Source organism: Hibiscus syriacus, unplaced genomic scaffold, assembly GCF_006381635.1.
Source record: "Hibiscus syriacus cultivar Baekdansim isolate YM2019G1 unplaced genomic scaffold, ASM638163v2 tig00008957_pilon, whole genome shotgun sequence".
Lineage (NCBI taxonomy): Eukaryota > Viridiplantae > Streptophyta > Magnoliopsida > Malvales > Malvaceae > Hibiscus > Hibiscus syriacus.
Window position 1 is genome coordinate 745,825 of NW_024062178.1, and position 15,094 is coordinate 760,918.

Genomic DNA, 15,094 nt, shown 5'->3' on the forward strand with positions numbered 1-15,094 from the left:
TAAAAAAATACAAAGAATATATATATATATATATATATATATATATATATATATATAATAATTTATCAAAATTAATATAATAGGTAAAAACGATAGTTAAGAAAAATAATAGAAAAATATTATATAAAAATAAATATATATATGCAAATAAAAAAATGAAATAAAAACAATTAATATATATATATATATATATATATAATAGACACATGAATAAAATATTAATAGTATATATATATATATATATATATATATATATAATGATAAGGCATAATAGAAAAATAACCAAACAAAGATAAATAAAAAATATATACATATATAAACTGATATATATAAAAAAAATCAACTAAAAAAGATTAAAATATATATAATAATACAAATAATAAAAGGAAATAAAAAAAAATATCTACATAATAAATAAAGGACTAATGTGAAAGAAAAATCAAAATTGGGGCCAAATTCGGAAGCAATCGATGGAATTAATGTTGATTTGGGGCTAAAATTGTAGTTATTTTAAAACCAGGGGGATCAGATTGAAAGAAATACGAGATCGAGGGCAAATTTCGAATCAGGTAAGGGATTAAAACTGATTTAGGGATTCAAATAGGGCCATTCAATACTAACGAGGACCAAAACTGTAGTTTGCCCACCTCCAAACAAAAACGCGCGGGTCGTATGTAGGTATGGGTCGGGACGAGCGATTCAATGGGCTCAGTATTTAAGTTAATTATTTTTAACTCTCATATTCACTCATTCTCAAAATAGAAAAGCCCGTTGTTCTCAATATCTCTCTCGTGTTCTTCACTTTTGTGAAGAACACGACCAACCTTCAACCCCATTTCCAGATTCTATCACCGCACAACGGTGACAATTTTTTTAAAGAAAAATATTTCGAAAGCTTTTCACTTCTAGTTTAAAAAAATCAAAATGGTTTTGATAAAATCGGGCCTCGAAGGGCTAGATCTAAAGCAAAAGATCTCAAAAGCCCTCCCTATTCATCGGCCAAAACTCATTATTTTTGTGTTTTCAAACCAAAACGAAATGGAAACGAACCAAAACCTACATGCAAGCGAAACAAAACAAACAAAGGTAAGGACTTTCACCTTTTTTATTGCTTTTTCAACTGTTTACAAGGCCTGGATTTCTCTATGTTTTGTGTGATTTTCGTGCTTAATAATCTCATGTAAAATTGTAGTGTTTGTGCGTAAGTGGCCTCTCTCGAATGTGTAAACTCTCGTGCCTAAAAATCCCCCGCTATAATGTGTTGATACATGGGATTTTATAGGGTTCGAGTACCCTATTTTGGGTGTTTGATTATTGATAAACTACTAACGTCGTGGTTTGTTTTGTTATTGATGTGAGCGCCAGAAATTTCAGGGTTGTTAGAGACGAGAATCGTGAAGCCGTGGGAGGCGTGAAGCACAAGGGGTCCTTTGATCGGGCATTGCGGCGCTGGCTGGGATGCTAGGGTTCTGGAAACCCTAGATGTTAGTCTGGTTTGCGTGTTAGGCTCACGTGTTTGTGTTGTCTGGTGTAGCTGGGACATTGTAAACGTTTACTGGGCCTGAAACGTATAACAAAACAAAAAATAAATAATATAATATATAATATATGTTTAATATAATATATTATAAAGGCATGCCACATGGGACGAAATAGTGTGTCTACAGCTGCCCCTCTTTGCCCATAGTCGTGTAACGGGGATATGGCAAAGATTAACAGACACGCTTTTCGTTTGGTTGAGTTGAAAAAATTGACTCTAATAATTCAATTAAGAATAACTCCCTGTCGAATTGGGTTGCAGATGGCTCCTTTGCCACGAAGTCGGGTCCATCTTGGAATGTAATTGAAGTCGCAATTCAAAATTTGAATTGGAATGTGGCTTCTCGTTGTCAAATTGTAGTCAAATATGGTCTTCGACTGGAGAATAATTTCTTGATGTGACATCGAGCTTAATGAGATCGAACTCGACAGCTTCTACTGACAGCTAGTTTTTCTCGACTTAATCTATGCTACTTGAAAACAGTTTCTTGTCACTAAGGCACGGCTAACCCAGATATTCTTTTTTACTTGAAAACCTCGACTGCAACCGGACAGTAATGTGATTGATGTGTCATCGAGCTGAATGGAATCGAACTCGATAATTTTGTTGACATATAGCCCTTCTTGCCTTGAGCTATGCTATAAATTTGATTTGCCTTCGAAGGTCTTTAGTTGGCAGATAACCCTTCTTGACTTAAGCTATGTTGCAAATAAGGTACCTTGGAGCTGAGCGTAGTCGAACTCGAAGGTCTTCTGTTTCAAGAGAAACATTTTCAAAGGTTTTTTTTTGTGTTTCAAGAGAAACAATTTCAAAAGTTGTATTTCAAGGGAAACTGTCTCAAGAGAGACAAAATTTGTTTCAAGGGAAACTGTCTCAAGAGAGACGAGATTTTGTTTCAAGGGAAACTGTCTCAATAGAGACAAGATTTGGTTTCAAGGAAAACTGTCTCAAGAAAGACAAGATTTTGTTTCAAGGGAAACTGTCTCAAGAGAGACAATGGTGAGCATGATTCCCTTCGTCATGATGTTGAAACCGTGGATGGCCCCTTCGTTGTGAAGTTGAGCCTTGGAATTGGATATCCTTCATCGTGAAGTTGAAATCCAATGTACTATTCCGATGCCAATATCCTTCGCTGTGAAGTTGAAATTGACTTCGAAACTGGAAAGTTTATTGACAGACACTCCTGCTCTGAATTGGATATCCTTCGTCATGAAGTTGAAATCCAATCTAGAGATGGATGATGCTTGTGTGTATGATTCCCTTCGTCGTGAAGTTAAAACCGCGTGTGGCCCCTTCGTCATGAAGTTGAGCTTGAAATTGGATATCCTTCGTCGTGAAGTTGAAATCCAAGTAAGTTGTATTATTCCGAGTCCAATATCCTCCGCCGTGAAGTTGAAATTGGCTCTAAAATGGGGAAATTATTTGTTGATAACCAGTCGCCCCTTCGTTATGAAGTTGAGCTTGTGTTGTCTCGAGTCCAATATCTTTTGTTGTGAAATTGAAATTGACTCTGAATGAAACTGAAAAGTTATTTGTTGACAATCAGTCGCCCCTTCATCGTGAAGTTGAGCTTGTATTGTCTTGGGTCCAATATCCTTTGATGTGAAGTTTAAATTGGCTCTAAAATTGGGAAGCCCCTTCATCGTGAAGTTGATCCCCAAATGGAACAATATCCTCTATCGTAGAGTTGAAATCGTGGATGTGTGGGTACAATATCCTTCGTCGTGGAGTTGAAATCTACTCTCGAGCAAATTGTGTCATTTTGAGTCCAATATCCTTCGCTGCGAAGTTGAAATTGACTCTAGATAAAACCTGCAAAGATATGCATATATGCGATGTTATGGATACAATGCTCTTAGGTATGACTAAAATACATATGCAACATGAATTAATTCTTTTTTTCCTTGGATGGAGCCTCAGTTTTGTCCGTTAGTCTTGTCCTTGGGATCGACCATGCCCCATTTTCTTCTCAAGTGTTATCTGGTCTCTCAGACTGATTATTTTCAGAAATAAGAAATGATCAAATTTTGATATTGTTCGTTCTTTCTTCAATAGAGGCAAAATGAGCCTTAAAAACTTTCAGGACTTTTCACATTTGAGATTGTCCTATTTGAGAATGTTTTTCTTCTTTTTCTTGTTTTAGAAGGGAAAATGATAAAAATTTCTGTAAAATATTGTTCGCAATTGAATCAAATTATAAACATGAGTTCAAAGTATATCAAAGGAATCAATAGCTCTTTTCATGCTTTCAGAGTTACAGCTCTTTGACAAATGTTCAAATGGATGAGTTAGCTTTAGGTTGATATCCTTTCTAAGGTTTTGGTAACCCAAAAATGTCATTTTTTTGAAATATCGCAACATGCTTTTTTGGTTTGGCATTTTAATTGGGTGCGGACAAAATGACACAACTAGCATGATCAATTACTAGACATTTTATTTCGATCCTCTGAAATCTTCCATTTGTTCAAGTTTTGTAAGCTCCTCTAACAAAGGTAGTGCAAAAATATCGGTCTAAAAATGAAATTCTTGAGTGCTCATGTGAAATTGACTATAACAGGTGTTTCATAACTCCCTTAGTCCATTTTATCGAAACTCCTTATTTAAATTTGCCATTGTCTGGCTAGCTGAATTCATAAAGTTGGGGCGTTTAACCAATTGCTCTAGAGGGACAGCTCAATATGTAAACACCTTTATCAGGTTAGCTGAATCTTATCCATAAAGCCAGGGCATTTAACCAATTGCCTTAGAGGGATAGATCAAGCTTTATTGTATAGTATAATCACCTTTATCAGGTTAGCCGAATATTATCCATAAAGTCGGGGCGTTTAACCAATTGCTTTATAGGGACAACTCAAGCTTTATTGTATATATGTAATATTATAATCTGGGTGTCCGGATCAAATTTCTTAAGCTTGTTAAGGAGAACCTGTTATAGTCTAGGTGTTTTTGAAAGTCAATGAATTTCATCTTTAGAGTTCAATTTCCAAGCAACTGACCTAAACTAGATTCACCTACTCGATTATTCCATCTGTGAAGATCATTATCATCAGTGAACTTCCTCAATAAAAGTATAGTAATGTTGTATGAAAAAGATGCCCATGTTGTCCGCACTTATGCACATTTAAATACCAAGCCTCTCATGAGAGGAAAAAGGCTATAAGAAAAGGGTATGGTGTTCGAGTGTGTCTTTGGGGGTGAAATCAAATGTCATTATTTTTTAGTCATGTCATAATGTCAAAGATTTGTAACTCCGATCATTTATAGAGTTTTTGAATTCAGTTGATATTCAAAGAACTTAAAGTTGTAAATTTGTTTCAACATTCAATATAAATTCCTTTAAATATCCAAAAAGAAAGTTCAAAAGTAAGTTCCAAATACTAGAAAATTCGAAAACAAATTCAAGCAGGATGTCACGAAATGGAATAAGGCCTCATTTAAATGCCCCACTGGTTAGATTAGGGTTTTCCTCTGCACTGGCTCCCCATTCTTTAATTGTTTCACTTGTCGTGTCTTCTTTGGATGTACCTTAAGGCGTACAAATTTCTGCTTTATTCGGATCAGCTTCTTGGGAAAATCTCACTTCTTCATGATTTATCAGCATTTCCTTTACTGGTTGTTGAAAATTGGGCCCAAATTTAGATCCAAAACGATTTTCCTCGATGATGATAGTTTGGTTGGATCCCGAACACATATTGCAGTTGTGATTGGCGTAATATTCGTCAAGCCTCATGAGCTGCCTCGAATCCCTTTTGCCTTCAGGAAATATGATATAGGTGTTTGAGGTGTCTTTGAAGATGCTTATGCCCCACTAATTCTTAAACCCGCAGGCCAGTCTCGGACTACATCCATGGAAGCTCTTTTACTCGGATTTCCTTTCTGATCATCCTTCGCCTTAGGTTTTTCACATGAATATTCCGTTGAAGCAGTTTGAGGTGTCTTCTTGGCTACATTTTCCCTATCTATTCTCAAAACTACGGGCCAGTCTCAGATTACATTCATGGAAGCCCTCATACTCGAACTTCCTTTTTCAATCTTTTGTTTCTTATGTTCTTCGTAGGCATTCTCTGTTGAATTGACAACTCCCGAGATTTAGGCCTTCATCTCCACCTTGCACTTCTGGATTGCTTGTTCTAAAGGATCCTCAAGGTTGCTAGGAACTTTAGCTGAACAAACTGGGGTTCCATCCTGGTTCACCCAAAGAATCTCCTTATAGGTCCATTTCTCATTCGGAGGCCACTGTGGCTGGATATATTCCGGTGTAATCAATCTGGTTGTGAGCATTTCTGAACGTAATTTTTCAAGTGAAAAGTGGAAGGGAGGGAACTGAAAACCCTACACTTTGTTTTTGTTCTCATCTAGTCCCCGTGACGAGAGACTATTGGGCAATGACTTCAGAGATAGAACTTGAGTGTCTTGTATTGGTGATTGAAAAGAGGTATAACCTCTAATCATGAGAGGTTGATCATTCTTGGTTTTCCTGGTCAACATTTGGTCATATTCTATGACCCTCTTCTTTGAGTGAAGCTTATCTCTCACAAGGGAAAACTCCTCTTCTATGGTTGGCCTAGTGGAACCTTCTACAATCACATTTGGTTTTTAGGGCGGACCTGAAATATATGGCTCTTTAACAAGTCCTCCAGTCATTATCACTTTAATTTCAGCACCGACATTCATAGGATCCATTAGTGGCTTCTCTCCATGGATCACAACATTGATCATATCCCTTAACTTGACCATCTGTTCTCTGGATTCACCTGAAATCTTCCTGTTTGATCAATCATCTCTCGTTGAGTTTTCAGGAGTTGCTCTTGAATTTTCTCAATCTTACTAATACACGCTAGTATCTCATTCATCGTTATGGATCTTCAGACACGCTTTAGGTAACCTTCAATTTTCTTTCAAAGCCTGTTTGTTCCCTTTTTTATTGGACATCTCTTGTTAGTTAGTGTAGATGAAATGAAAAAACATAAAATAAAATAAAAATAATGCAACACATGCAAGAATGCATGATGCATGAATGTTCGAGGCATTGATCCAAAAATATGTATGTTATTATAAAAAATCTTTATTGGGGACAAATGTGTTTTATCTTTTAAGAGACAAAAAATATCATGACCGTTTCTGACAGTTGACTAGTCTTCTGCATTCGTCTGTCACCGGTTGAATAACCTATCGAATCGCACCGGCTTCTATGGATGAACCATGCAAATGTTGAGTTGCTTTTTGTATTGTCCCAAGAAGTTTCGAATGACTGCATCTCGGCCATTTATCTTTTGTTGAGCATGTTCCCAACGAATACATCATTGGACCCTCAATTGATAGGAACTATATGGAGTTCATTTGTCTGTTTCTTGAATTCGTCAGCAATGGTCTCCAATTTCAGCTAACGTTTTGTCATTGTTGTCTTCGAAGGGACTCCCAAGATAGTAACCTTCATCTTGCCCCTGCAACCTCTGCCAGTCAGTTCTTCCAAGATAGGTTCTCATTGTGCTTGATGTAGACCCGATTCATTCCGAGTCCTTTATAACGCAACAGAGTGATATAGTCTTCAATTGTGGGTGCCACGTCTTCGGGATTGAATGTGACACATAGGCACCTTGTAGACTGCCATCTATATTTTTATCTCTTGTATTACAACCCCTTTTTCCATTAATGTAGATTATTCATGTTCAACAAACACGTTTTTAGTGGATCAACACCTCTTTCGAATGATGTGAGTGATAAAAAAAATAAACACAAAGGCAAAAGAGTTAGTAAAAAAGTAAATAAAAAATGATGAAAGAAAAAGAGTAAAAAGACCAAAAAAGAACAGCATGGTTAGGGTGAAAATATCCTATGTTTTAGAATGTGGTATCGGGGTAGGCTCTAAATCTCCATAGTCTCCCGGTTTAGGTTCTACAAAACGGTACCCGAGTTCTCCTTGCTGGTGCCCCCTTGGGCTTACAGACCCTTAGTCCTAAACCCATCGCAGGCTTGTGTGGACTAAGTTAAACTCGAGAGGACACATTCCCTTATGTCTATGCGGAGAATAAATTCACACGAAGACATAAGATATATAAATCCCGAAGGCTACTTGCTAGGCCTGTGCAGTGAATAAATTCACACGAAGGCGTCGCTTTCACCCCTACTTAAATAGGGTTCTGAGCTCGGGTTTAGAGCGTTAAGTGAAAAACAAGCTTTGAAGGGTTGAAATCATGAGAAAACGATTAATACAACTATTTACTCGAAAATGTAATCAAAAATAAGTAAAAAATGATCGAAATGTTACCTTAAAATTTAAACTTACCCTTTTCTTTAAAAAAACAACTGGAAATTACCTTAGCCTGACTCACTTACCTGTGTCCCCAGTGAAGTCGCCAAGCTATCGGAACCGTCTTTCGGGAGGACCCGAAATTGGGCTTCGTTTTAGGAAAATGGATTGGGTTAGAGTCGCCACCGATCATTCGTTTAAAAGTAAATAGGTTGACCGGATACCTTATTTCTTACCTGGTCTGCGTCTTACCAGTGATATGTCGGATTCGGGAGTCGGTTACGGTCAAGGAAAGATTAGCACCCTTGAACCGCCCTTTCGGTACCACGTAATTTCCAGTTGTCTTACTTTAAGAAAATGATAACTTTAAATAAAAAGGTAAAATAACGAGCCAAATTACTTACCTCTAATCGTTTTGAAAACGTACCCTTAAAGAATCAAGAAAAGTGTTAGAAAAATAAAGGTGATGAAGATAAAGTGAAAATAAAGAAAGCAAAATAAAGAAGAGAAAATAAGTAAATAACGACAGATAAAATAAAGACGAAGTGGAAATGAAATGTACACAAAAGTTTGTTTAAAAAAAATAATATTAAAAAAAATACAAAGAATATATACATATATGTAATAAGTTATCAGAATTAATATAATAGGTAAAAACGATAGTTAAGAAAAATAATAGAGAAATATTATATAAAAATAAAAAAAAATATACAAGTAAAAAAATGAAATAAAAACAATTAATAGATATATATATATATATATATATAATAATAATAGACGCATGAATAAAATATTAATAGTATATATATATATAATGATAAAGTATAATAGAAAAATAACCAAACAAAGATAAATAAAAATATATACATATATAAACTGATATATATATATATATATATATATATATCAACTAAAAAAGATTAAAATATATATAATAATACAAATAATAAAAGGAAATAAATAAATAAAAATATCTACATAATAAATAAAGGACTAATGTGAAAGAAAAATCAAAATTGGGGCCAAATTCGGAAGCAATCAATGGAATTAACGTTGATTTGGGGCTAAAATTGTAGTTATTTTAAAACCAGGGGACCAGATTGAAAGAAATACGAGATCGAGGGCAAATTTTGAATCAGGAAAGGGATTAAAACTGATTTAGGGATTTAAATAGGGCTATTCAGAACTAACGAGGACCAAAACTGTAGTTTGCCCACCTCCAAACAAAAACATGCGGGTCGTATGTGGGTATGGGTCGGGCAATTCAATGGGCTCGGTATTTAAGTTAAATTTTTTAACTCTCATATTCACTCATTCTCAAAACAGAAAAGCCCCCCTGTTCTCAATATCTCTCTCGTGTTCTTCACTTTTGTGAAGAACACAACCAACCTTCAACCCCATTTCCAGATTCCATCACCGCACAACGGCGGCAATTTTTTTTAAAGAAAAATATTTCGAAAGCTTTTCACTTCTAGTTTCAAAAAATCAAAATGGCTTTGATAAAATCGGGCCTCGAAGGGCTAGATCTAAAGCGAAAGATCTCAAAAGCCCTCCCTATTCATTGGCCAAAACTCATTATTTTTGTGTTTTCGAACCAAAACCTACATGCAAGCGAAACAAAACAAACAAAGGTAAGGACTTTCACCTTTTTATTGCTTTTTCAACTGTTTACAAGGCCTGGATTTCTCTATGTTTTGTGTGATTTTCGTGCTTAGTAATCTCGTGTAAAATCATAGTGCTTGTGCGTAAGTGGCCTCTCTCGAATGTTTAAACTCTCGTGCCTAAAAATCCCCCGCTATAATGTGTTGATACATGGGATTTTATAGAGTTCGAGTACCCTTTTTTGGGTGTTTGATTCTTGATAAACTACTAACGTCGTGGTTTGTTTTGTTGTTGATGTGAGCGTCAAAAATTTTAGGGTTGTTAGAGACGAGAATCGTGAAGTCGTGGGAGGCGTGAAGCACAAGGGGTCCTTTGATCGGGCATTGTGGCGCTGACTGGGATGCTAGGGTTCTGAAAACCCTAGCTGCTGGTCTGGTTTGCGTGTTGGGCTCACGTGTTTGTGTTGTCTGGTGCATCTGGGCCATTGTAAACGTTTATTGGGCCTGAAACGTGTAACAAAACAAAAAAATAAATAATATAATATATTATAAAGGCATGCCACATGGGACGAAATGGTGTGTCTACAATGGTCATTATGGGTGGGTATCACGATCGTAAGTTTTTAAAAAGAGTTATTTTTTTTAAATAAATAGAACAGTGGAATAATAGTGGGAATAACAGCCAGCTATTGCTCGTAATTGGTTGCTACCCGTTAAGTTGCAATCATAGTCCATCGCTATTGGTGTGTTTATGCTTCACACCTCTATTTTCTGCAATAACGATTTTGGACATCGCCGCTACTACTATATAGAGGTCGTTATTCCGCTATTTGAATCCCTGGGACAAACTACTCAAATTGTCTATAGATTATATAACATTTTTTAATTGTGTTTCTCGACTATGAAAAATTATTAACTAATAATTCGAATTTACTGAAAGTTATAAAATGATATTTTTTATATGATTTATGTGATTCAAATATATTTTATGACATATTTGATTAATATTTAATGCACAATCTAATAGTTAGACTGATGAAATGAACTCGATTAATATGATAATGATATTTAAAGCATTCAATCGTAGTGTGTTAAAATTTAAGGATCAAATTAAAATTTAAGTCATAGTTTAGGTAGGTATAGTGAGATTAACCCATATTTAAATAAAAATTCTCATTAGTAAAGATAAGTTCGAACAATACCGGATTAACTTGAATTTATGGAAGAAAAAAAACCGTCGTAAACCGGCTCATACCAACCCGGCCCTAACTGTAAGCCCCGTCCGTCCTGGACAAATCTACTTTTAGAAGTGTATATATAAGGAAACAGTATTTGGCTCCTCCTCTAAGTGCGATTTACTGTGTATATCTGTTTCTCTTTTAAAGCGTTCAGAAAAGGAATCCCAGATGTGAGATGACCCATTAGCTTTGGCTTTACAGCTATATATGTAAATCTTTGCGTCTTTTGTTATAAATTGAAGAAGAGAAGAATTCAGGTGGCGGGTAAGATTTGGATACCAGTTTTCTACAATGGAGCTGTTCTACTTAATGGTGTTCGGGGCGTTGGCGGCGCTGGTGGCTGCATTAGAGCTAAGCAAGAACAGCAAGGATCGAATCAACACGTCCCCTGCTTTCAATTCCTTTAAGAACAATTATCTTATTGTTTACTCTCTCATGATGGGTAATTTTGATTCCCCTCATTTTTGTTTACCCGGATCTGATTTCCATTTATATTCTTTAGATCTCTCTTCTTTTTACATTGTCATAGAATCTGATCGATTTTATTTTTGAACCTGGATACCCATTCCTTGAATTTATGTTTATGAAGTGTGATTGTGGTGTGTTTTTTTTCTTTTTTTATTAATGGCTACATTGAAAATTACAGACTGGTTTATCTTATATTTGGAAATGGAAAACGAGCTCATCATGAAAAGGAAAATGGAAGAAAATGGTTAAAGAAAAGGAAACGGTGTAAAGAAAAATTAACTTATGATAATTGATTTGTGTGTGTGTGTGTGTGTGTGTGTGGTGTAAAGAAAAATTAACTTATGATAATTGATTTGTGTGTGTGTGTGTTGCTGAGTCTAGTAATACTGCTTGGACTGAATGCCAATTCATGTATATTTTTTCGTGTCATAATCATGTTTAAAGTATTTTATATTCATGTAAATTTTGACAAATTTATAATTTGTGCTTTACTGATGTTGACATTTTTGTGTATTCATTTCGTATTTGATTTCTCTTTTTGTGTAGTAGCGAGTTGTGTCCGATGGTCCTTAGCTAGTTAAAGTGAAAGACTAGGTGAAAGATAAACAAGATTGCATTAACCTCTTTAAATAGTTTCTTAGCAATAGAAGGATTGGTGGTGTTTTTTAGGCGATTCCTTGGTATTAATAGTCTGAGATGCCACTGTTCTTGAATTTTCCTTATTGTATGCTTAATCTGGCTCTTGATACAAGTCTTTAATGATAATCTTGTTCGATTTGTGTAATTTAAGACTTATGAATTCCATCGTAAGCAAATTACTTTCTCTGGCTGGATATCCTTTATAAAAAGAAAAATTCCCTATATTGTTACCTTCTCACTTTAATTGGTTTTGGAGGTATGATCTTATCTGCAGATATTTGTTACGGTAATTGTAAAAGTTAACCTTCTTATATTGTGGTTATCGGGCATATGTCTATCTTGTTCCTTTGATAAATGGGTGTTCATGTGTCGATAGCTGGAGACTGGCTGCAGGGTCCATATGTTTACTATCTTTACAGTACATATGGCTTTGGAAAAGGGGACATTGGACAGCTTTTTATTGCTGGTTTTGGATCCTCCATGTTGTTTGGGACAATTGTTGGATCTCTAGCTGACAAACAGTAAGTTTACTTTTGACTTCTTTTATAATATTTTCATACTTATGGATTAAACATCTTATCGTAATACAAAAATGCCTTCATATGTTTAATTCAGGGGCCGTAGGAGAGCATGTGTTACTTACTGCATAACATACATACTTAGCTGTATCACCAAGCATTCTCCTGAATACAAAGTTTTGATGGTCGGTCGAGTTTTGGGAGGTATCGCCACCTCTCTTCTGTTTTCAGCATTTGAGTCATGGCTTGTTGCCGAACATAATAAGGTGAGGCATTGCTGCTGTGCCCTTTTACTCTTAATACACATATCAGACAAGCTTACAATTTACATTATTGATGCTTTTGCTTCTGTGCCCTCTCTCATTTTCTTTTCTCCTTTTCATATTTTAGACGCTGTATGTTACTCACTGTCAGGTTGTTTCACAATTCCCACCATCCCCCGGTTTTAAAAAAAAAAGTTAAAAATATTTTGTTTATATCTGTCATATTGCTGTATGATGCATAGAAAAATGCTAACTCTGTTCATGATTTTTCTATCTTTTTTTTCCCCAAAGATGGTAAGGCACGTACCATTTAGTTCCGCTTAGCCACATTCTTCTATTAGCTTTATTTGTTGTAATTGATGTTGATATCTCTTTTAAGTTTATATCTTCCACAGACGGTTACTTTACTGCTTCTATTCTTTGCAGAGGGGCTTTGAGCAACAATGGTTGTCACTGACATTTTCAAAGGCAATATTTCTTGGGAATGGTCTTGTTGCCATTGTTTCTGGGTTGTTTGGGAACCTACTTGTTGATTCATTTTCCCTTGGACCTGTGGCTCCTTTTGATGCGGCCGCATGCTTTCTTGCTATTGGGATGGCCATTATTTTATCATCATGGACTGAAAACTTTGGAGACCCTTCAGAAAATAAGGACCTTCTTACCCAATTCAGGGGAGCTGCTATAGCAATTGCTTCTGGTAGAGTTTAATATTTTACTTTAAACTCAATGCATTGATCAGGTTGACATGTTGCGAGAAAGTACAGTAACTCAAAGCTTTGTTACATGTTATCAGTAATCCACTGTAATGCATTTATTCTTTACATTGTTTACTTCTGGTTCCCCTCATTCTAGTATTCTGTGCAGATGAAAAAATTGCTTTGCTGGGTGCCATCCAGTCTCTGTTTGAAGGTTCGATGTACACCTTTGTGTTCCTTTGGACTCCTGCTTTGAGCCCCAATGATGAGGAGATTCCTCACGGTTTTATCTTTGCCACATTCATGTTGGCTTCAATGTTGGGAAGCTCGCTTGCATCTCGATTAATGGCTCGCTCTTCACCCAGGGTAGAAAGCTACATGCAGATTGTTTTCGTGATTTCCTCTGCCTCTCTTCTGCTTCCGATTGTAACCAATGTACTTTTCAACATCCCTCTCTTTGTGTGTATGTTGTGTATATATCATCCTTTAAGTGTTTCTTGACACTGATGCATTTGCAACAGTTCTTGGTGGCACCTTCTAAAGAGAAAGATGGAAGTATCTCATTTGTAGGTTGTCTCCAGCTTCTTGGCTTCTGCACTTTTGAGGCTTGTGTAGGCATATTCTGGCCATCCATTATGAAAATGAGATCCCAATACATCCCGGAGGAAGCTAGGAGCACGATTATGAACTTTTTCCGCATTCCTCTCAATATCTTTGTCTGCGTCGTGCTGTACAATGTATGTTACAGGCTTCCCATGATAGATTCATTCCATTATATGCCACAGATGAATATATATATGCTGACAGACACTCTATGCTTTAACCCTGTTACTAACTAACCATATTGGTGTTTGCCTCTGAAGGTTGATGCATTTCCCATCAGTATTATGTTCGGTATGTGCTCGATTTTCCTCTTCGTGGCATCTATCTTGCAAAGACGGCTGATGGCAATTTCCGACAAACCAAGTACGTACAAATCTTATGCCACGCTTCTTCCCCCTCAAATAAACACCAGTTTCAATTCTAAAAAAGCCAAATTTACATATTCTGCACATCCTACATCAACCTGAAACTTTCTTCATTCTCCTGCCATTTCTCCATGCATATTTGAGGCTGTTCTGCTCTCAAACTTTTGGTGGTTTTTCTTTTTCCTTTCAGAGACAGAAAGTTGGACAGCTATGGACCCTGAGGCCGAGCCACTGAATGACTGAGCGATGTTGAGCGGGCGGACAGTCCGGCCTTTAGACCATTAAGTGTTGTATGCAGGTCGGAAAAAAAAAACAACAACAATGGTAACTTTATTCCTTATACCGTTGCAATTCCTACTTGTTTGATGGAAGATTATAGTTTTTGATTATAATAGTAGAAGAAATTACGATATATATAACACAATATTGGTCTGCCCGGTAAACGAATTGGGGCTTTCAGGTCACTTAGTTTCCATCATTGTTCTTTGGTTGTTTGTCATTGTCAGTAGATCACATTACAGTAATTAAAATCTCTCTGTGTCCCTTATTTTTTCCTTACATTTTTAGTGAAACTGCAATGCCTTCATTATTTCATTGAAATTGTAGAGTAGCTTGAAAATAAAATAAGAGATTGTAAATTTGAAGATAGATATTGGAATGTTTGCAAAATGGCATTAAAAAATATGCTTCCTTTATAACTACAACAAATACAGTGAGAAAAAATAATTATTTTCATAATAAATAAAGATATCTGAAGTTGATATGTATTGCTTGACACCCTCCACCTAAGGGCGTGTCTTTTCGGATATTGTGTATCATTCGATCCAAATTTTCATACATCCAAAAATTCGAATTATCAAAATTATGATCTGTATCGATCCGAAAAAATAAATATCCGTCTTGAAAAGTTGTAA

General features: G+C 35.8%; 1 protein-coding gene across 1 annotated transcript; it reads left to right on the forward strand.

The window, feature by feature from the left end:
* Positions 1 to 10,734: 10,734 nt before the first annotated feature.
* On the forward strand, positions 10,735 to 14,486 carry LOC120202642 (molybdate-anion transporter-like). The gene is made up of 8 exons (XM_039203060.1): positions 10,735 to 11,071; positions 12,113 to 12,257; positions 12,352 to 12,520; positions 12,944 to 13,214; positions 13,382 to 13,647; positions 13,734 to 13,949; positions 14,076 to 14,178; positions 14,371 to 14,486. The coding sequence occupies exons 1-8, from the start codon at positions 10,921 to 10,923 to the stop codon at positions 14,421 to 14,423; spliced, it is 1,374 nt and encodes a 457-aa protein (XP_039058991.1). The 5' UTR covers positions 10,735 to 10,920; the 3' UTR covers positions 14,424 to 14,486.
* The last annotated feature ends 608 nt before the right edge of the window (positions 14,487 to 15,094 follow it).

Excerpts from the sequence above, each read along its gene's own strand:
- LOC120202642 (XM_039203060.1), top strand. The coding sequence starts at position 10,921 with ATGGAGCTGTTCTACTTAATGGTGTTCGGGGCGTTGGCGGCGCTGGTG. Across the intron at positions 11,072-12,112 it reads TGTTTACTCTCTCATGATGG|CTGGAGACTGGCTGCAGGGT; the intron begins GTAATTTTGATT and ends ATGTGTCGATAG. Across the intron at positions 13,648-13,733 it reads TGCTTCCGATTGTAACCAAT|TTCTTGGTGGCACCTTCTAA; the intron begins GTACTTTTCAAC and ends CATTTGCAACAG.